This window comes from Palaemon carinicauda, chromosome 15, assembly GCF_036898095.1.
Source record: "Palaemon carinicauda isolate YSFRI2023 chromosome 15, ASM3689809v2, whole genome shotgun sequence".
Classification (NCBI taxonomy): domain Eukaryota; kingdom Metazoa; phylum Arthropoda; class Malacostraca; order Decapoda; family Palaemonidae; genus Palaemon; species Palaemon carinicauda.
In genome coordinates, this window is record NC_090739.1 from 123796156 (window position 1) to 123819870 (window position 23715).

General features: G+C 32.2%; 1 protein-coding gene and 1 long non-coding RNA gene across 5 annotated transcripts; both read right to left on the minus strand.

Annotated features, from left to right (window-relative positions):
• Nucleotides 1–600: 600 nt before the first annotated feature.
• On the minus strand, nt 601–4784 carry LOC137654712 (uncharacterized). 4 transcript variants are annotated; one of them, XR_011046694.1, is made up of 5 exons: nt 4720–4784; nt 2495–2583; nt 1677–2087; nt 1580–1628; nt 601–1383 (listed from the first exon to the last, which is right to left on the minus strand). It is a non-coding gene; the product is annotated as an uncharacterized lncRNA (long non-coding RNA). The 4 variants fall into 4 exon arrangements; XR_011046695.1 differs by lacking the exon at nt 1580–1628 and having other exon boundaries at nt 601–1281; XR_011046692.1 differs by having other exon boundaries at nt 601–1628.
• A 3941-nt stretch (nt 4785–8725) lies between these two features.
• Nucleotides 8726–20389, minus strand: LOC137654376 (3-oxoacyl-[acyl-carrier-protein] reductase FabG-like). The gene is made up of 6 exons (XM_068387977.1): nt 20272–20389; nt 13392–13545; nt 12116–12338; nt 10642–10797; nt 9850–9930; nt 8726–8972 (listed from the first exon to the last, which is right to left on the minus strand). Exons 1-6 carry the CDS (start codon nt 20330–20332, stop codon nt 8829–8831), a joined length of 819 nt encoding a protein of 272 aa, XP_068244078.1. The 5' UTR covers nt 20333–20389; the 3' UTR covers nt 8726–8828.
• Nucleotides 20390–23715: the final 3326 nt, after the last annotated feature.

A 23715-nucleotide genomic window follows, 5' to 3' on the forward strand; every position in this document is an offset into this window, starting at 1 on the left:
AACTTTCCCTTTGGATATAGTTATGAAATATTAACTTTTGGTAATAGCTACCACAACTTCAAAACATATTTTATAAGGAACCCGACAAGCTTTCAAAATGGGTTTAATTTGTACACGAACGGGCAAGACCAGTGCTTTTTATATAGCAAAAGTAACCAGTTTCTATAAATCAGCGTAATAAAATTAAATTAAATCTTGCAACAAACTTTTGTTCACACATACAAAAAGAAATATAGATAACCATTGGACTATACAAAATCTTAAGCCTTTTAAACATTAACAATACTATAAATTTACCACAATTTAGCTTAAGCACATTAAACTATTTATTTAGCTGAAGTTAGGAAAACCTTTATTTAAAACCATTATACCAAAAGGTAAATTTTCAAAAATATTCAATGGAATTAAAATAAGGACAAAAAAGTCTTAGAACAAGAAAAAGTTCAATAATTATGTATTACGACTTCAAGATATCAAATTTTGACATTTTATTAAAGGAATATTACCAATAATGAGACATTTCAAAGGAAAAATACCAATAAAAAAGTCTTAGAACAAGAAAACCTTAATATATATTAAAGTATTAGGAATCTTAAAATATAAAATTTTGAAATTTTATTAGAAGAAAAATATAACAAGCTCTAAATTAAAACCAAGTTTTATAATTTAGACAATTTGTGATAGAAAGATATTTTTGAACTATAAATAGTTCCATTAAAATTGCATTTAAAGATACAATTCTACAGATCTTAATATGGACCGAAAAGCCAAAATTAAAGTCTTGATCTACAAAGACTTCAATACATGTTCTACAGTAGAGTGAATTTAAAATTTACTTAAATTAATTTGATTATTATCAGTTAAAAAAGCTGAATTAAAATATACAAAACTTTCAGGTCTAAGGCCTGAACTACAGAGTCTTTTGATACATTCTACAGTATCTGAAGCAAGCTTGAAATTTATTTATTAAATCAATTTGATCATTATCAGTTAAAAAAAGCTACTTTAAAATATACAAAACTTTCGGGTCTTTTAGAGTAATTTTGGCGATATACAACAAGTCTATTTGTACTATTCAGATTTCTGGTTAATTCAATGGTACAGAGTTATCTTTTCATTTGTATAGCAGCAGATTAAGCAAGCCTTGGACAGTGAGCTTACACTGTTTACTGTTAAGGTTACGGCTGACTGAGGGCACCTACAGATTAGTCTGGAACTGGAACTAGGCACCTTTTAACATTTTCCAGATTAAACTGCAACTGGAACTCTTAAACTAGCCACCTTTTAACGTTTGCTAGATTAAACTGCGACTGGAACTCTTAAACTAGACACCTTTTAACATTTGCCAGATTAAACTGCAACTGGAACTCTTTAACTAGCCACCTTTTAACATTTGCTAGATTAAACTGCAACTGGAACTCTTAAACTAGCCACCATTTAACATTTGCCAGATTAAACTGCAACTGGAACTCTAACTAGGCACTTTTAACATTTGCCAGATTAAACTGCAACTGGAACTCAAATTGGCACTTTTAACATTTGCCAGATTAAACTGCAACTGGAACTCTTAACTAGCCACCTTTTAACATTTGCCAGATTAAACTGCAACTTGAACTCTAACTAGCCACCTTTTAACATTTGCTAGATTAAACTGCAACTGGAACTCCACTAGCCACCTTTTAACATTTGCTAGATTAAACTGCAACTGGAACTCTTTAACTAGCCACCTTTTAACATTTGCCAGATTAAACTGCAACTGCAACTCAAACTAGGCACTTAACATTTGCCATAGTAAACTGAAACTAGGCATTTTTAACATTTGCCAGATTAACCTGAAACAAACTAGAAACCTTTAACATTTGCAGAGTTAAAAGCTTCAATAACCAGCTTGGCAAGTCAACACTCTACAGTGCTTGGTAGGCCCAGTGCCTCCTAACGAAAGATTTCACAGATGTCTACTTGAAGTTGCTATATTTGATGTTTGTTGTTAAAGGTCTTCACAGGAGTTTGACTCTGGAAAACTTCCATTTATCCAGAGGCTAAACAATAATTCCAGGTTGGTAGCTCTGCTCCACACCAGACACCACCTGGAAGAAACTTGAAGTTTTAATATCTCTGCTAAGAAACTTTTAGAACTTACTTTAACTAACTTTTATAGGCACTTAAAGGGTAAACGAATAAAAATTATATAAGTTTGAATTACAATGTAACAAACTAAAAGGTCGTACAAATTAAAAAAAAATTCAATAGTTAGCCTGAACTTCAGTGATTTATATTAAAAACTAAAATGTAAAAATAATGGCATTTCAAAAGTTACTTAACTTCAATGAACTTTTTTATCAAAAGAACTAAAAGGTCATACGATTAAAAATTTAATAATTATTACTGAACTTCAATGAAATAAGTCGGCAAAGCATAAAATTCAGTATAATATAAGGAATACAAATCCAAAATAGAGACAGGTGAGCAAAAGCGAGAATTTTTAAATACTTACAATGATTATGGAGAAAGCTGTCCAAGATAAGTTATCAAAGAGTTTCAAATAAATGTCCAAATCAACACCAAACTGAGGACCACCAGCACCTGAGAGAATGCAGTGGTTAAGGTGTGTCAGATCTATGAATTTAAAAAAGAAAGTTAAAAAGAGTTACAAAAAATTCTTAAACCAGTGATACACAAACTACAGTAAACAAATTTCTGGGAACTCTTAGTCTTTAGCAACTTGCTAACTTTAATTTTATGTGTGCTTAGCATTAGGATAAATTTGAAACTAAATCACTAGAGAAAGAGTAGAATGCATGACTAAGCATGACAAAGCATGACAAAATATGACAAAGAAGGCATGACATAGCATGACAGACACACAGGCACTTTCTTCCTGGCATAGTTTCTTGTTTTTGTTGACGCTGACATCTTAAAATTTCAAATTCTCGAACTCATGATACGAACGATCAACCTGTTATGATTTTCATAATCACTGTTTGATATGATACTATAATCCACACTAGTGCTCAAAGTTATCGGCTAATAGAAGAACTATACACTACAGCCTCTGTAACAGACTCCATCGAGGATAAATTTTCTCCTAAATTCTACAGATATTAATCTATAAGTTAAGTGGCCCAAACCACACTTCAGCTCTGATTAATACCGAACTATTCACCTTTAAATCTATCTTAATTTTGTGTACTTTAATGTTTAACACTTAAGAGTAATTCAATTACACCTGTGGGAAAACAATCTGAGTCCTCATTGCCTTCATGTAACCAACTGAAATTATGATAATTAACATATGTTTGTTGCTCTAAAATTTAAGTTAAATTTTCACTCGACTCTTAATCTCATTAAACGCACCAAAACTCATTGCCATTTCTATTTGCTAATTCGGAGCTTTAAAGGAATTGAAGGTTTAAAATGACCAAGAGTAAATTCTACATACAAATTGATTTAGATTACACCGAGGCAAATTGATTTCCCACATCTCTTAACTTAGCAACTGCATTCTATATGAGATATTTATTTAGATAATATATGAGATATAAGCTTTCAACTAGGCTCCATAACGCCACAGAAGAGTTGGAAGACCCAGGCCTACATGGCTGAGGACTGAAGTGTGAAGTAAGACTGGAGAAGTATCTAATTATATCAAGATATTAAGATTGGTGGCGAAATCTAACAGAGGCCATTTACGTCAATGGGAGATTATGAAGATTAAACTAATCATAAGTAAAAATTGTTTTTAAAAGAATCTTTAATGAACACAAGACTTTTTATAAACTTTTTAAACAGTTTTAAATAGAGGTTCACAGTATATTCCAGTAGTGAAATTTAGGAAATTAGAAATTTAGGAAATTATTTCAAAGTTATAAAACTATACACAAAATTACGGAATTTTTAATCAAATTATCCGTAAAATTACTGTTCTCAACCGTATATCAGTAAAATACAGGCGACCGTAACTTTACTTAGGTATCTTCGAGTTGGTGACAGTAATACAACTCCTTAATGTAAATATATCCATTTATAAAACCAAATGGCAGGCAATATTTATTCCAGCGTTTTTAGTCTTTACGGGAAATTTTGAAATATAGAATGATCACACACTGACTTATTAAAACAATGTAAGGTTGCATGACTATAGTCAATTATTTGTAGCGAGGCAGATTTGCACGGACTAGCAGGGGTGCCCTATAAGCTCTAAAAAGTTTCCTGTTCGCTGATTGGTTGGTCAGAGCAAAAGTAACTTATTAAAAAAAATGACTCCACTAATCCTTTATACTATGCATTAAAGCCATTCACACTGGCAAATAAATAAGGATAAAGCACTTAATAATCTTGACATATCTGAATAACTTGGTATAGCACTGATAATCCAATAACACTGTTAGCATAATCAACACTAGGAGATACAGTAAAATATACTTGGATTTCATTGCACTGTTCGAATCACTGTTTACATACACAAAGGCTAACTTGCCTCCCATAATTAAAACCAAAATTAAAGGGAGAATGTACTAACTTGGGAGTTTTAAGCGAAGCTGTTTAAGATTTGCACCGTACAAAGTTGCAACTCCTTTTCAAAACCTTCCAATAATGGAATCCAGTGTCCATAACCACAGTGGTATTAATATCAAATTTAATAACGTAAAGGATTAATCGACTTTTTTTATATAACCCAAAATATGACACCACCACATAAAATAAAACCTATTTACTCACCAACATAAAATTTTGAAGTCACTACACCACCACTGATAAAGAACACTGAATTTCACGGAAAAATTCCTTAGTCTTCGCTTCAACACTGACAGAACAAGGATAACAAAATCCGAAACAGATATCTAGAACTGTTACTTCCACTTTAGTGTCCTTGATTTGAAAGTGTCGCCATCTACTGCTTAGTTTCCGAACTACTGGTCTCCTTGATAATTTACGAGGTTATCTTTCAGTTAACCGAATAAACAGTTAATATTTCCTCTCATTTGTGATGAAAAGAACTGCAGTTATAGGCAATTATATTTATTATGTAGATTGGACTTATGATTCACATACTTATAAAAATTTTCAGGAATGAACCGGCATTTTCATGAAATTTGTAACTTTTTGAGATCTTTTGATGTCACCTTTAAAGAAAATACTGAAAAAGACCAAATATTTCTATAGAATTACTATTTAAAAAACCTTAATGAGAGAGAGAGAGAGAGAGAGAGAGAGAGAGAGAGAGAGAGAGAGAGAATGGATTGTGCGCTGTATGTAGATGGGTTGACAAGTTGCTGAAGATCGTGTGAAAGTTAATATTGTGGAAGTTTTCTGCACCTACATCATCATCCACTGCCTGCTAACACTAACACTCGTGATTTTAATCAATGTAAATATCGCCCACAATGGCATTTAATACCGAATTCTACCTTTGGGAATGTATAACCACAGGAAATTCATTCATGATAAATGCTTCTGACTGGGGCAAGAATTCGAACCTATGCAATGAGCCGAAACATTGCCTAAGGGACGACTTTACCAATCAAGTGGGCATTGGTTTTGCTAAGGGCGTAGGTTCGAATCCTTGCCCAGCCAGATGCTCTTTCATCTCCGACAAGTCCTGGTCTCGGGAGATGAGCGGAGGAGATTAATGGGTCATCTCTCAAATTTTGATTCATTTCTCGGAAATTCTAAAATTCGCGCTGACCGTATTAGGCGAATGTGGCCAGTTCTAAATTTGGTTTTAGAATATCTAAAAAATAGTATATTGTGATGGCCTGGTGGTAGCATCCTTGCCTGGTGATCGTCAGACTGGGGTTCGAGTCCTGCTCATAATTGTTAGTTCCTTTGTTCGCTGTAACCTCACCATCCTTGTGAGCTAGGGATGGAAGGTTTGGGAAGCCTATAGGTCTATCTTCTGAGTCATCAGCAGCCATTGCCTAGCCCTCCTTGGTCCTTGTTTGGGTGGAGAGGAGGTTTGGGTGCTAATCATATGTAATATGGTCAGCCTCTAGGGCATTGTCCTGCTTGATAGGGCAATGTCACTGCCCCTTGCTTTTGCCATTCATGGGCAGTCTTTAAAAACCTTTAAACCTTTAATGGAAGTTTTAAACTAAATTAATTCATTTATAATATTCTTATCGTTTATATATTATTGATGAATAAATATTCAAACTCTTAATATAGAAAAATCATACTTTTAGAGTTCAATTACTATTAATGACACTAGAGTTGGAAGACTCAGGCCTACATGGCTGAGGATTATGAAGCCCGAAGTTGGAGATGAAGAATGGAGAAGTATTGAATTAAAAGCGCAAGATAGAGACGACTGGGGAAATCTAACCGAGGCCCTTTGTGTCAATAGGCGTGGGAGAAGGAACTGATATATTATTATTATTATTATTATTATTATTATTATTATTATTATTATTATTGACGCAAATGAAAAAAGTTACTTGTCAATCTTATTAACAAAACACAAACTTGGCATTCCAAACATTTCCAACTTTTACATAAGTGGAAATGCGCAGTTTTGCCCTACTTGCAATTGGCTACTGCGCATTTAACGCTTCTGCGCATGTGCAAATGAAAGACTTACGGTATTACCACAACGAATTATCTTGCGAAGAGTGTCATATCAAACAATATCTTTGACTAATAATAAATATATGAACTAATATACCAAACTAGAAATTTGTTAAAAAGCAGAATTTAGATTTATAATGAAACGTCAAAAGAAAAAAAAGAAAAAAAAATTGAAAGACCTTGGTAAACAAGCCAACGAGGTGGTTGGTTCTTCCAATACATATTCTGAACCTTCCATACAGTCAGTCAATGGCTGTAATCCCTCTCTGTAATAACTTCTGTAATTTTGAGAGAAGGAATTTAAAATGTGTATCAATATCAATATGTTTTATAATACAGTTTTGCGGGTCAAGGCGATACACTAACTCTTTCACAACGTTAAGGAATCTTCGCTCAGAAAGCGATATATATATATATATATATAGGCCTATATATGTATGTATATATATATACATATATATATATGTATATATATGTATATGTATATATATATATATATATACTGTATATATATATATATATATATACATATATATATATATATATATATAAATATATATATATATATATATATAAATATATATATATATATATATATATAACATTTCTCTCATTGCTGCATAACACATACGGCAAAAGGGTTTAAACAAATGTTGACAGGATAATTACGATTATGAGAATCTTAAACTTCTTCTTCTTCTTCTTCTTTGTCTACATCTTTTCCCACTTGTATGTGGGGTCGATGTTTCTGGCCAGCGTTCTCCATCTACCTCTGTCCCACACTTCATCACCGGTTAATCCCTTTGATCGAAGGTCATCCTTGATACAGTCCATCCACCTTCGCTTTGGTCTCCCTCTCCTTCTCGTTCCCTGTACCTCCATTTCCATCACTCTCCTCCCAATATACTGTTCATCTCTTCTCATGACATGACCATACCACCTCAGTCTACTTTCTTGGATCTTATCTATCAGAATCTTAAACATCATGCATTATTTATTAGAAATAACTACATTTTTTTTTTTTTATATAATAAATCTTTTCTAAGTACATTCTACTTACATGAATTAAGTTTTTGTCCTTTTAAGGGCGGAGGAATATATAAGAAATTTATGATATATATGATGATTTCACACAAATAAAGAAGTAAACTGTTTCTTCCTACTGATGACTTGCTATTCGTTTTAATCTCTTTGATAAGAAGTCAAATGTAATTGGATTTTGATAAGGTTATGCTGTTAATGGATCCGAAAAAAAAATATAAAAGATGATAAGGGAAGACCCGGAATTTTTTATTCGTAATCAATCTGTAATAGAGAAGTCGATAACCTCGATAAAGATATGACTATTCTTATTAACTCTTTGATAACAAAGCGTATGTCATAATATAATATTCATCCCCCCCAATGCTATATTGTAAGACTAATATTTGGACTATGAATTTTTTTTTTTTTTTTTTTTTTTGATGAGACGCATTTGCACCGGCTCGCAGCGGTGCCCTTTTTGCTCGAAAAAGTTTCCTGCTATCTGATTGGTTAGAATTATCTTTGTCCAACCAATCAGCGATCAGGAAACTTTTCCGAGCTAAAAGGGCACCCCTGCGAGTCGGTGCAAATCTGCCTCACTAAAAAGAATTGTACTATATGTATTGGAATAGAGGTTATTTATCAGTTCAGAATTATATATTTCAATTTCCAGAAGTATAGCTATATTAGTCAAAAAGTGTAGGATGATTATGACAAAAAAAAAAAAAAGAAAAAAAAAAAAAAAACAGGTACGATTTAAAATCCTTTTATTTATGTAAGGTAATATATAGATTTGATTTATTTACTTCGGTTTCTATTTCATTTTATCATGTATATTTGTTATTACTGTTATATATATGTTTATATGTATGCGTGTTTTATATATATCAATATATTGGTATATGTAAATATATATATATATATATATATGTGTGTGTGTGTGTGTGTGTGTGTTTTATATGTATATCTATATATTGGTATATATATATATGTATAAATGTATATATTTATATATATATATATATATATGTGTGTGTGTGTGTGTATATATATGCATATATACATACATATATATATATATATATATATGCATATATATATTATATATATACATATGTATATATATATATATATAAAGGCGTTGATCATCAGGAAAAGGTTAAATAACTCTCTGTCCGCAAAGAATAATTATTAACAACGTTGACGCCAGTAGGTAAATGCAGATGATCCATTAGATCCCATCAGAGCTTCAGCGAACGTCCTCCACATATCCTGATGCAGGATCCTGTCATGTAGGATGATGAAGGCGAAGCCAGGAACAGAACGGCGTCCGCTACGTTCTCTCCCGTTCCGATGGCATTCAGAGGCGTTCTCGAGAGCCATTCCTTTGGAAAGAGAAAGCAAAAACGTTTATTTGATTTTAGAATTACTGGGTAGATCAATTGGAAATTCCTATATCTAAGATAGGTTATATATATATATATATATATATATACATATATATAAATATATATATATATATATATATATAGAGAGAGAGAGAGAGAGAGAGAGAGAGAGAGAGATGATAAATTTTGCACATTTAAACCTGTTTTTTCATATTTCAAATAAGCCATATAGTATAATACATGAATGTCTGGATTCTCTTACCGACCTCGGGATCAGAGTCTCGAGGCAAAATCACTCAAAGACATTGTACATATACATACGTTCATACATACATACACACAAACATATACAGTATATATATATACATATATATATATATAAATATATATATATATATATATATATGTATATATATTATTACTATCCAAGCTACAACCCTAATTGGAAAAGCAAGATGCTATAAGCCCAGGGGCTCCAATAGGGAAAAATAGCCCAGTGAGGAAAGGAAATAAGGAAATAAATAACTGAAGAGAACAAATTAACAATAAATCATTCTAAAAAAAGTTATGTCTAAAGAGATATGTCATATATAAACTATTAACAACGTCAAAAACAAATATGTCATATATAAACTATAAAAAGACTCATGTCCGCCTGGTCAACAAAAAAGCATTTGCTCCAACTTTGAACTTTTGAAGTTCTACCGATTCAACAACCCGATTAGGAAGATCATTCCACAACTTGGTCACAGCTGGAATAAAACTTCTAGAGTACTGCTTAGTATTGAGTCTTATGATGGAGAAGGCCTGGCTATATATATGTCTGAACTACTGCATGTCGTTATGTCTTAAAAAAAATTTCATAATGACTCACCTCTCTAAAAGACACGTCGTGATGTTCTTTCTCCACCTCCGGCCACATCACAGCTCCTGGGCAGATGTAATTCACCCGAACCTTAATGAAAATGAATAATCAAGATTATTTACAATAGTTTTTAGAACTAATACTCTTGATATTACTGTTTTTTTTTATCTATATGTGGTTGTTAAGAAATTTATTACAATAAATTCAACATTTATGTATTCATTGATTTCTATTTATATGTGGTTGTTGAGAAATTTATTACAATAATTTCAACATTTAGGTATATATTAATTTGAAGTCACAACTATTTGAAATGACCTAGTGATTTGATAATATATTTTAACGTTATTATATAGGTTGTAAATTACTCATTTCCCTATTTATATCATTATCTGAAATACTGTTAAGTCACATATATAAAATAATGATATATTGATGTTATTATCATCATTACTGTAACATTGATAATAATAATAAACAATATTTGCATTGCCATTATTATCATTACTGTTATTCCAGGATATTCTAGTATGAATTTATAATAATAATAATAATAATAATAAATATAATAATGATGATAATAATAATAATTATAATAATAATAATGATAAATAAAATAATAATAATGATAATAATAATAATATTTATACTAATGATAATAATAATAATAATAATATATACTGTATATATATACTAATAATAATAATAATAATAATAATAATAATAATAATAATAATAATAATGTATTTAGTCTTACAAAAATGATTGTAAAAGAAAAGAAATGTATGCGTATATCCTTACATCTGGCCCCAATTCAATGGCCAAGTTCTTAGTGGCCATGATCAGAGCAGCTTTACTAATGCCATAAATAGTTAGAGGTGGTGATGCCTGCTCTCCGATGATGTCACACATGTTAACGATGCTCCCTTTCGTTTGGTGTAGATGAGTAGATGCTGCCTGAGGGAGAAGATAACATTGGATTCACTTATTCCTCGTATGTGAAGTGATTTCATTACTGCTGAAGTTTTGATAGAATCAAAAGCTTTCTCATTGTTTATTAATGCAATGCATAATGGTTTGTCATACTCTGTTTTCTTTTTTTTTAATTGGCTGGAAACTTTCTTTGCTCGTCAATCCATCCTTTTGACTTTTGAATGGATTTTTAATATTCACTTATTCCTCGTAAGTGAAGTGATTTCAATACTGCTGAAGTTTTGATAGAATCAAAAGCTTTCTCATTGTTTATTAATGCCATGCATAATGGTTTGTCATACTCGGTTTTTTTTTTCTAATTGGCAGGAAACTTTCTTTGCTCGTCAATCCATCCTTTTGACTTTTGAATGGATTTTTAATATTCACTTATTCCTCGTAAGTGAAGTGATTTCATTACTGCTGAAGTTTTGATAGAATCAAAAGCTTTCTCATTGTTTATTAATGCCATGCATAATGGTTTGTCATACTCGGTTTTTTTTTCTAATTGGCTGGAAACTTTCTTTGCTCGTCAATCCATCCTTTTGACTTTTGAATGGATTATTAATATTCACTTATTCCTCGTAAGTGAAGTGATTTCAATACTGCTGAAGTTTTGATAGAATCAAAAGCTTTCTCATTGTTTATTAATGCCATGCATAATGGTTTGTCATACTCGGTTTTTTTTTTTCTAATTGGCAGGAAACTTTCTTTGCTCGTCAATCCATCCTTTTGACTTTTGAATGGATTATTAATATTCACTTATTCCTCGTAAGTGAAGTGATTTCAATACTGCTGAAGTCTTGATAGAATCAAAAGCTTTCTCATAGTTTATTAATGCCATGCATAATGGGCTGTCATACTCTGTTTTCTTTAATTGGTTGGAAACTTTCTTTGCTTGTCAATCCATCCTTTCTGATTTTGGATGTTTTTTTTTTTCTATTTTGTATATCATACCTCTGAAGCTCTATGCGTTGAGTCTTCATACTAATTCATCATACCCATATGGTAAATATTCATTGATAGTTTAGTTTTCACTTTTTGGTAAAGTCGTATAATTTTTTCTCGCTGATTTGACTATATAAATTAGCAATATTAAAACTGTTCGATTGTGATTCTCAATTCTTTAGTAGAATATATTATTTACCATAACATAGCCACAAAACTTAGCAAAATGACTGATTATAGGAAATTTAACAATTTTGAAAGAAAAGAAATGTATGATATGCTAGTCAACAATAAAACTTAGCATGTGAATAAAATTTAAAAAAGAAAAAAAAAAATAAAAAAAAATAAAAATACTGACTTGTGCTAAGAAATAAGGCGCTTTGACGTTAGTGTCCATCAATTGAATCCACTGATGATCTGTCGCCGTGTCGAGGGGCGTCAGGAAGAATAAAGATGCGTTGTTCACGAGGAGGTCAAGACGTCCCCACTTCTCCGTCGCCTCCTTCACCAGCCTCCGGCAGGTTTCGACGACGTCCTTGGATAAGTCTCCGCTGATCACGAATGCCGTCTCGGGACGCTGGCTATAAGTCAATTCTTTTCAGTGAGGCAGATTTGCACCGACTCGCAGGGGTGCCCTTTTAGCTCGGAGAAGTTTCCTGCTCGCTGATTGGTTGGACAAGATCATTCTAACCAATCAGATAGCAAGAAACTTTCCCAAGCTAAAAGGGCACCGCTGCGAGTCGGTGCAAATGCGCCTCATTAAAAACAAATGAGTATAGTGATGTAAGGATAAATAGGAAAGATGCTGATTGCTAATTTGACCAGGTTCTCTCTCTCTCTCTCTCTCTCTCTCTCTCTCTCTCTCTTCATTTATATAGCCAACTTAAGTTTTTAAAATTTACTGAAATGATTTAGCACCAGGTATGACTCTCTCTCTCTCTCTCTCTCTCTCTCTCTCTCTCTCTTCATTTATATATCCAAACTTAAGTTTTTAACATTTACTGACTTCATTTTTCACCAAGTATGATTCTCTCTCTCTCTCTCTCTCTCTCTCTCTCTCTTTCTCTCTCTCTCTCTCTCTCTCTCTCTCTCTCTCCATTCATATATCCAAACTTAAGTTTTTAACATTTACTTACTTCATTTTCCCACAAGTATGATTCTCTCTCTCTCTCTCTCTCTCTCTCTCTCTCTCTCCATTCATATATCCAAACTTAAGTTTTTAACATTTACTTACTTCATTTTCCCACAAGTATGATCTCTCTCTCTCTCTCTCTCTCTCTCTCTCTCTCTCTCCATTCATATATCCAAACTTAAGTTTTTAACATTTACTTACTTCATTTTCCCACAAGTATGATCTCTCTCTCTCTCTCTCTCTCTCTCTCTCTCTCTCTTCATTTCTATATCCAAACTAAAGTTTTTAACATTTACTGACTTCATTTTCCAACAAGTATGATTCTCATCTCTCTCTCTCTCTCTCTCTCTCTCTCTCTCTCTCTTTTAATCTCCATCTATATATCCAATTTAAGATTTTAACACGTATTGATTTCATCTATCTACACCTATGATTCATAATCAAATTGCATCGGGTCACTCAATGAACCAATTCATCAAGCAATGAGAAAGGATTGCCTCACCAATTAAGCTCCTGAGCAAATTCATTGGCAGCATCCCTGGAGGCATTGCAGTGAATGATGACCTTGTATCCAGTCTTGTGGAGAGAGGTGGCAATGGCCTTACCCACTCTACGGGCGCCTCCTGTTACCAGCGCTACGCGATCCAATGCCCAGTCTGAAAGACAATTAATTCATATATAAGTATATATGTATATGTATATATATATATATATATGTTATATATATATATATATATATACTCTAATGCCCAGTCTGAAAGACAATAAATTGATATATATATATATATTGTATATATATATATATATATATATGTATATATTTATATATATACACATATATGCTTATATGTATATATGTATGTATACAATATATATACATATACCCACACGCATATATATATATATATATATATTTATATATATATATAATTTATATATATATATATATATATATATATAAATAAATATGAGACTGTGTGGATGTGTCTGTGAGTGTCTGTGTGTTTATGTATGGGTCTGTGTGTTGTGGTGTGTATTTTAATATTTATTTTCTTTTTTGATGTGCATACAACTAAATATATCAATATACTTTCAAATATATATGCATGTATTTAAATATATATGTATATACTTTTTAAAGTTAGTTATTTTTATTTGCTTAGTAGAAATCAAATTTGTCAGACAAGTTTTTTCTTTTCAGCAAGTGTCAGGATCATTGATAGTTCATAAGATCATTCGATAATTTCTCTTCGTCTTGTTTTGTTAAAGTTTATATAGTTTATATAGGAGATATTTATTTCAATGATGTTACTCTTCTTAAAATGTTATGTTTTTCACTTTTTACTTTCCTCACTGGGCTATTTTCCCTGTTGGAGCCCCTGGGCTTATAGCATCCTGCTTTTCCCAACTAGGGTTGTAGCTTAGCAAGTAATAATAATAATAATAATAATAATAATAATAATAATAATAATAATAATAATAATAATAATAAGGCAATATGAATTTTTTTTTCTCATGAGATTTTCTCAAGACGTTTACATTTGAATTATGTAGATAAGACAGAAATACCACTGACTGGGATAATAATTTCAGTATTCTATTTAGTAGCTAGATGCAATTAATTATTGTTAGAAAAAAGACCTACACTGTTAAAAAAAAAAAAAAACAGTAATTTTAATCGGAAATTCTTTGTAAAAATCTACTGTTCTCAGCCGTATTCCAGTAAAATACAGGCGACCGTAACTGTACCATATTCTGTTTTCATCTTTTACGGGTTGGTGACCGTAATATCACTCCTTCACGTCAATATGTCCGTTTTTAAAACCGTAAAAAATCATAGAATAAATGCTGCCAGGCATTTACCGTTCTTTTAATTAAATTTTTTTTACAGTTTGACCTTAATATCACTTCATTACGCCAATATATCCGTTTTTAAAACCGTAAAAAAACATAGAATAAATGCTGCCAGGCATTTACTGTTCTTTTAATTAAATTTTTTTACAGTTTGACCTTAATATCACTCCATTACGCCAATATATCCGTTTTTAAAACCGTAAAAAAATCATAGAATAAATGCTGCCAGGCATTTACCGTTCTTTTAATTTAATTCTTTTACAATTCACTCAACAGTAAAACATCGTGAACTGTCTAGATGCTTTCGCAATTCTACGTAATTCCAAGAGAACTGAATGGTAAAAAGAGCTACAGACAAACCACAAAAACCCCAGAGATGAGAATCAAAAGCCTTAGCTGCGTGACTCAGATAAAAGGGATCGAATGTAACTTAATCTGAACCTTATAGAACCTCTTAAGCCACAGCGCCATGTGACCAACAGATCGTATTCTGGTACAGATATTAATTTGTCTTCATTGCTTGCTTTCTTATCTCCTATTTATTGATTGATACGATTTACTGCAATTCTTATATTCTGATATATATATTCTGATATATATATATATATATATATATATACATACATATATATATATATATATATATGTGTGTGTGTGTGTGTGTGTGGATAGATATCAACACAATATCGTGCTCAAATAGAAATAAATTTCTACCTGATACTTGGGATCGAACCCTAGCCCCTTCTAATGAAAGGCCAGGTCAAGCCTCTAGTGGCATGGATGGTAGCGACCTGGCCTTTCATTAAAAGGGGCTAGGGTTCGATCCCAAGTATCAGGTAGAAATTTTATATATATATATATATATATATATCCCTTTCAGCGTAGGGATACCTTAACGTAGTGAAAGGGTTGAGTATCGTAACGACTCAATTGGATTTCTGTCAGAAAACACACATCCCCAATTACTGGTGACTATAGTCAATTTCTTTTAATGAGGCGCATTTGCACCGTCTAGCGGGGGTGTCCTTTTACCTCAGAAAAGTTTAATGATCACTGATTGGTTAGAATGATTTCGTCCAACCAATCAGCGATCAGGAAACTTTTCCGAGCTAAAAGGGCACCCCTGCGAGTCGGTGTAAATCTGCCTCACTAAAAAGAATTGTCTATAGTTAATTACCTGCTCATATAGTTAAAAAGATAATTAGTGAATCAACTGCTAACGTAGTTAAAAGGTATCAAAGAAATAAGCCATTTAAAAAAAATGGTATTCAAATTTAGATTGAACAATTCTGGCTACAAATTATATGAAAATGAAATGTATGGAAATTATATAGAACTGTTTAACAGATATACAGGAATAAAGAAAAATTATAATATAAACATTCAAAACCAACTTTCAGTGAATAAGAATCCATGATAACACTCATATATACTTGAAAAACCGCATAAAAGTGCTGTTTGCGAACAAATACCAGATTTACAGTTTGCCTGGGTTCTATCAGTTGAACTGTATAATAAGATTTACAAAATTTCAGTCATTTCGTGAAAAGCCAGAAATCTTTATATAATGTATATATATATATATATATATAGAGAGAGAGAGAGAGAGAGAGAGAGAGAGAGAGAGAGAGACTATATATGTATATGTATACACACAAAAACACAAACACAAACACACACACACACACACACATATATATATATATATTTATATATACATTAATGTATATATATATACATATATATATATATATATATACATACATATATATATATATATATACATACATATATATATATATATATATATGTGTGTGTGTGTGTGTGTGTGTTTGTGTGTGTATATATATATATATATATATATGTATATATATACAAGAGAGAGAGAGAGAGAGAGAGAGAGAGAGAGAGAGATAAACACGTAAACCGCGTGAAAGTTTGAAGCATTAGCATCTCAAAGAGAAAAATAATAATCCGATTAGCCTGAAAATATCACGTATCATGGATACTTGTCCTTATTTGTCCGGTCTCTAAACAGATGTTTCTTAAACTTTAGTGCGCAGGGGACTCTGTTATTAAAATTTTATCTTTAGGGTTTAAAAGTGTATTTTTTAGTCTGCAATACACTAAAATTCCTACTGAATTATCTATTAAATGTTCACATTTTACATAACATAATTTCATTAACATAATCTCACATTAAAAATTTTTCTATTTTGCACAGAAACTTTCGTGAAAAGAGTAACGCTCCCTCCTCACATTTCGAGCCGTACTTAATGTAATGAATGGCACTGTTTTTTTGCCGATTCATTTCTCTTTGAATATCTGTCTCCAATCTGCTGAGCTTCAGTCGTGTTTAGAGTTTGACATTGATTCAGTTTCGCTTCTTAGTTCTAAAATTAACCAGTGTAGAAAATCCTATTTCGAAGTTATATGCTGTTGAGAACGGTATCAAGTGTTTTGAAGCAATTGTTACGGCTCTAGGGTACTCTGTCTGGACGGCCGTGGAGGCCAAAAGTAGGCCAAACTTCCTTCTCTGTTCTCTGAATAGTCTTAAAGTGTCCAATTTTATTTTAAAGCAATTGCTAAAGCTCTAGGGTACTCTGTCTGGACTGCCGTAGAGGCCAAAAGTAGGCCAAACTTCCTTCTCTGTTCTCTGAATAGTCTTAAAGTGTCCAATTTTATTTTAAAGCAATTGCTAAAGCTCTAGGGTACTCTGTCTGGACTGCTGTAGAGGCCAAAAGTAGGCCAAACTTCCTTCTCTGTTCTCTGAATAGTCTTAAAGTGTCCAATTTTATTTTAAAGCAATTGCTAAAGCTCTAGGGTACTCTGTCTGGACTGCTGTAGAGGCCAAAAGTAGGCCAAACTTCCTTCTCTGTTCTCTGAATAGTCTTAAAGTGTCCAATTTTATTTTAAAGCAATTGCTAAAGCTCTAGGGTACTCTGTCTGGACTGCTGTAGAGGCCAAAAGTAGGCCAAACTTCCTTCTCTGTTCTCTGAATAGTCTTAAAGTGTCCAATTTTATTTTAAAGCAATTGCTAAAGCTCTAGGGTACTCTGTCTGGACTGCTGTAGAGGCCAAAAGTAGGCCAAACTTCCTTCTCTTTTCTCTGAATAGTCTTAAAGTGTCCCATTCGTAGCATTCTCAATATGATTATCAACCTCCACTGATGATAGGCTGACAGTCATCATTTCTATCCCTGCTATGCCTGTAACAAATGGATTTTTGATCCACTTAATGATTAGGTTCTTCAAAATATCATCCCAACACTGAGTGAAGCTCTTCTTTGGCAGTAAAAAGGAAGTCTGCTAAGGAACAAAAAGACTCAAAATCTTTGCAGTCAAGACGGTCATACATCAAGTCCAGCTTTATTCGTGTTGCTTCTATTTTGTCTTGCTGATAACAGTTTTATTGAGCCACTGTGTGTCATGCGTTCGATTATAGAGGTCATGACATTCATGCAAGAAAATTTGCACTTCGTCACAAAGTTCAAAGAAATGGAAAAGAACTTTTTTTTTTTTTTTTTTTTTTTTTTTTTTTTTTTTTCCGTGTCAGCCAGCGAGCCTCTGTATGATAGAGCTCATTACATTGAGCTGTAAATAAGCAGGTATTTAGACCTTTACTTATGATAGAAATAGTAATTTTCAATGCCTCATGCTGAGATGTTTTCAGACAGGTAGGCATATTTTTTTCACAGCAATTTACTGGCGATCAATGCAACGAATTGCATTTACAAGTATGTTGCACTAAGCTTACTAGGCTAATCTACCAATTATCGCAATTACACCGTTTTTTGCAGATGCAAGCACTTTGTGATCAATTTAGTTTGTTTGGACAGTAAAATCAACAATTATAATAAAGATTTATAGCCTTTATTGCTGTTTTGTTGGAAGAGAAAGACAAAAAAATACATTATGTACTTTCCAACAGTAAATGTACCTATCAAAGCACAAAAGATTTGCCTCGTTCCTTATCTTTGTAGAAAAACGTAATATCTTAAAGCAAACTGTTGAAATTATTCAATTTCTAGTACCATCAATTTTTTCTGTCACGTAGCCCAAACTCTCTCTCTCTCTCTCTCTCTCTCTCTCTCTCTCTCTCTCTCTCTCTCTCTCTCTCTCTCTCTGTATGTACAGTTAATGTTTCATTCACAATGTTTGATTAATTGTTTATTCCATATCATTATCATATGTGTTTGTTCACTCTCCCTTTGTTCTTCCTTTCCTTCTTCCTTCATATCAATTCTGATTTTTTATAATCCTTCTTCCTTCCCTCAGAGACCGACAGGCCCCATTCGTCTTTATTTCGTACTCATTCATTCGTTCATTATCTGAGAGAGAGAGAGAGAGGAGAGAGAGAGAGAGAGAGAGAGAGAGAGACCTGACTTTCTGGGGACGGTCTTTGACAACAGATTCCTTTGAGCCGCGTTTTGGCCTATAATTTTTCTGATACCGATGCCCAAATAATCCTGCGGACCACTTGCAACACTCCAAGGACCCATGCGGGTCTGGGGACTACACTTTAATAACCACTGGTCTCAAAAAAAAAAAAAAAGCCTTATCATTACTTTATCAACCTTTTAATAAAAAGTTTATCTTGGTTTTAGATAATAGGTGCGAGTAGATTAGCCCTGACCCAAGTGCTTGACAATTGCATTATGACCTGGCCTGATTGGTAACGTCTCTGGCCTGTGATCACTAGACGGGGGTTCGAGTCCTACTCAAACTCGTTAGTGCCATTAGTGTCTGCAACCTTACCATCCTTGTGAGCTAAGGTTGAGGGGTTTGGGGGAGCCTGTAGGTCTATCTGTTCAGTCATCAGTAGCCATTATCTAGTCCTCCCTGGTCTTAGCTTGGGTGTATGATATATGGTCAGTCTCTAGGGCACTGTCCTGCTTGCTAGAATAATGTCACTGTCCCTTGCCTCTGCCATTTATGAGCGGCCTTTCAACCTTTAAGCTTGGTGAACGTCATATATATATATATATATATATATATATATATATATATATATATATATATATATATATATACATATATATATATATATATATATATATATATATATATATATATATATATATATATATATATATATGTACATCTATATATGCATAATGTATATATGTAATGTTATATATATATATATATATATATATATATATATATATATATATATATATATATATATATATATATATATATATATATACTGTATATACAGTATATATATATATATGTATTTATAAATAAGCTATATCCAGTACATATATACATTATACACACACACACACACACATATATATATATATATGTATATATATATATATATATATATATATATATATATATATATATATGGGTGTATATATATAATATGAATAAGGATACTATACATATATATATATATATATATATATATATATATATATATATATATATATATATATATATATATATATATATATATATAAACATATTCTATAAATAAGGATACCATACATGCATGTATATAAAGATAACTTCTTACCTTCCATCCTGAGAGAGCGAATACCTATATCAGCCACAGACCGCAGACGACTAAAAACCATGGCATTCTGTTCGTCTTATAATCCCCATCACATCATCGTCAGCGTGACCAATTCTTTGTTTTTTATTCAGAGAGAGAGAGAGAGAGAGAGAGAGAGAGAGGAGAGAGAGAGAGAGAGAGAGAGAGAGAGAGAGAGAGAGAGAGAGAGAGAGAGCCAGTATTTGACTGAAATGCGGCTTAGAGCAGTATGTATGTAAGGAGAATTTCTTATCAAAATTACGGTTTTTTTTAACACTCTTCACGAATACATAAGAATGTGATTATCGGTCCAGTAACCACTTCAAAAGGAATTTTCATTTAAATAGTCTCAATATTCGGATTTTTTTTTTTTTTTTTTTTTTTTTTGTAATGTCAGAGTCCCAATGACGTCCTAGTTGTTGATGTAGAGATTAAATCATGACAAGTTTACTGGAGAAAGAGTTATCATCATGAGACACATTACAACATCTGTCACGACTGACGATAGTAATAATGACGAAGTAATTCTTTTAAAATGATTATTTATAGGAAATAACCGATCTCATGTACTTGAAGGTTATCAGTACGTAATCTATTTCTATCTACAAGAGATTTATTTAATCTTATTGACACACCACTGAAATTACTTCGATCATCCTTGAGAGAGATTAAGAGACAGGTAGAGAAAATGATTTACAAATATAACATTGATAGAGTCTACTGCTAGTACTACATACACACGCGCGCACACACCACACACACGCATATATATATATATATATATATATATATATATATATATATATATATATATATATATATATATATATATATATATATTTACGTGCGGTGAAGCTGGAATTGTAAAAGAGTGTGTTATGAAGTAGTTAATAAATATGCTTGATTAATGTCTGTACTGGAGAGAGAGAGAGAGAGAGAGAGAGAGAGAGAGAGAGAGAGAGAGAGAGAGAGAGAGAGAGAGATGACCGTCACGTACGCCATCAAGACCATATCCTTTAATTACAAGGATTCACATAACATCCTAATTAATGTGGCAGGTAAGGAGAGAGCCAGAGAATAAGAAAATTCATCGAAAAATCAGCCAATTTGAATGTTCCCATTACATCATCCTGCCAAGGACGCTTTTGCTACTTATCAATGTTACAGTCGAACCTATCTGCTGGTGACGAAGCTGTTTTAGAAGACTGATATTCCTCGAGCCAGAACCAAGATTAGGGAGGCTGGCCTACTTATGACGTAATTCTAATCATTTTCATTCTCACGTAAATGCTATGAAAGTACCCGCATATTTCTAGTTCAATTTGTGTCGTATAATAAGTGATTATCTTTGCACTGTCATGATTATTTTATACCTAGCTATTTTTCGTTTTCACCACACACTGTTAGAAGAAAAAAAAAAAAACGTAATTTCAATCGGATATTCTCCGTAAAACTATAATGTTCTCAACCGTATTTTAGTAGAATACAGGCAACCGTAATTTTACCTTAGTTTTTTTTATTTTTATTTTTTTTTATTTTTTACGGGTTGGTGACTGTTGTATCACTCCTTATGTCAATATATCCGTTTTTAAAACGGTAAAAATCCTGCAATAAATGTTGCCAGACTTTTACCACTTTTTAATGCAAATTTTTAACAGTGCATATCTTTAGTATGTGCCAGAGAGAGAGAGAGAGAGAGAGAGAGAGAGAGAGAGAGAGAGAGAGAGAGAGAGAGAGAGAGAGAGAGAGAGAGAGAGCACACTTAGCGCTGCGTAATGTAGTTCCCTGATTATTCCCCTTAACTGGTCACATTTTTAAAATTTGGTTTTTCAAGGATTGATATTTCAATGCGTCTATCTTCAAGGGAAAATCATTCTATCATTAGTACAAAAAATCCATATTGCCTTATGGTAAATAATAATAATAATAAAAAAATATATTGGGAATGCCCGCTAGCAAAATATCGATTACATGAACTATAGTCCATTTCTTTTAGCGAGGCATATTGGCACCGACTAGCAGCGGTGCCATTTTAGCTCGGAAAAGTTTCTTGATCGCTGATTGGTTAAAATTATCTTGTTCAACCAATCAGCGATCAGGAAACTATTCTGAGCTAAAAGGGGCACCGCTGCGAGTCGGTGCAAACCTGCCTCACTAAAAAGAATTAACTATAGCACTATGACGTCATTATTCCCACATAGGCTAATCATGTTTCAATGTCTAGATAAATCAAACCTCATTTGAAACAGCTGTTGTTGACCAAGGTAAAAAACAGCTTCGCCAAGATCATGAGGCAATATATTGAAGTATATTAATTTCAGTAACTAATATTTATCATAATTTTAGATCATGTAATCGAAAAATATATACATTGCAAATATCTACAATGTAATTTGAACATCTAATAACAATGGTGATGTAGGACCTACAAAAAAAATAGTTCACTCCAAAGATATAAGAGAAGTGGTTAGGAAAATAGAAATATAGTAACCAATGATTTGGAGGAGAGTGATGGAAAGGCAGGTACAGGGAACGAGAAGGAGAGGGAGACCAAAGCGAAGGTGGGTGGACTGTATCAAGGATGACCTTCGATCAAAGGGATTAACCGGTGATGGAGTGTGGGACAGAGGTAGATGGAGAAAGCTGGCCAGAAACATCGACCCCACATCAAGGTGGGAAAAGATGCAGACAAAGAAGAAGAAGAAGAACGATCAAGCGTAATAATTGCGTTCTGTTTGAATTACGTGGAAAAACAGACATGGCCAGATAAGGCTGGGCGTACCATGATAACGCTATATCACACAAAACTTCAATCCACATAATCTTTTGCCTCTTATCTGTTATATACGAGAGATAACTTATTGGTATATATCATTTTAGATTCATGTAACCTTATAAGCAAGGTCATTATTATTATTATTATTATTATTATTATTATTATTATTATTATTATTATTATTATTATTATTATTATTATTATTATTATTATTGTTGTTGTTATTATTATTATTATTATTATTATTATTATTATTATCAATAATGTTATTATTATTATTATTATTATTATTATTACTTGTTGTTGTTGTTATTATTATTATTATTATTATTATTATTATTATTATCAATAATGTTATTATTATTATTATTATTATTATTATTATTACTTGTTAAGCTTCAACCCTAGTTGGAAAAGCCCCAACAGGGAAAATAGCCCAGTGAAGAAAGGAAACAAGGAAAAATAAAATATTTTAAGAACAGTGACATTAAAATAAATATTTTATATATAAACCATAAAAAACTTTAACAAAACAAGAGGAAGAGAAATTAGATAGAATAGTGTGCCTGAGAGTACCCTCAAGCAAGAGAACTCTAACCCCAGACAGTGGAAGACTATGGTACAGAGGCTATGGCACTGCTCATGACTAG

Coding starts and splice junctions, on each gene's coding strand:
- LOC137654376 (XM_068387977.1), bottom strand. CDS start 20,332: ATGGTTTTTAGTCGTCTGCGGTCTGTGGCTGATATAGGTATTCGCTCT. Junction 9,931..10,641: donor CCATTGAATTGGGGCCAGAT/GTAAGGATATAC, acceptor ATTTTCATTAAG/GTTCGGGTGAATTACATCTG. Junction 8,973..9,849: donor ACGACGTGTCTTTTAGAGAG/GTGAGTCATTAT, acceptor CTCTTTCCAAAG/GAATGGCTCTCGAGAACGCC.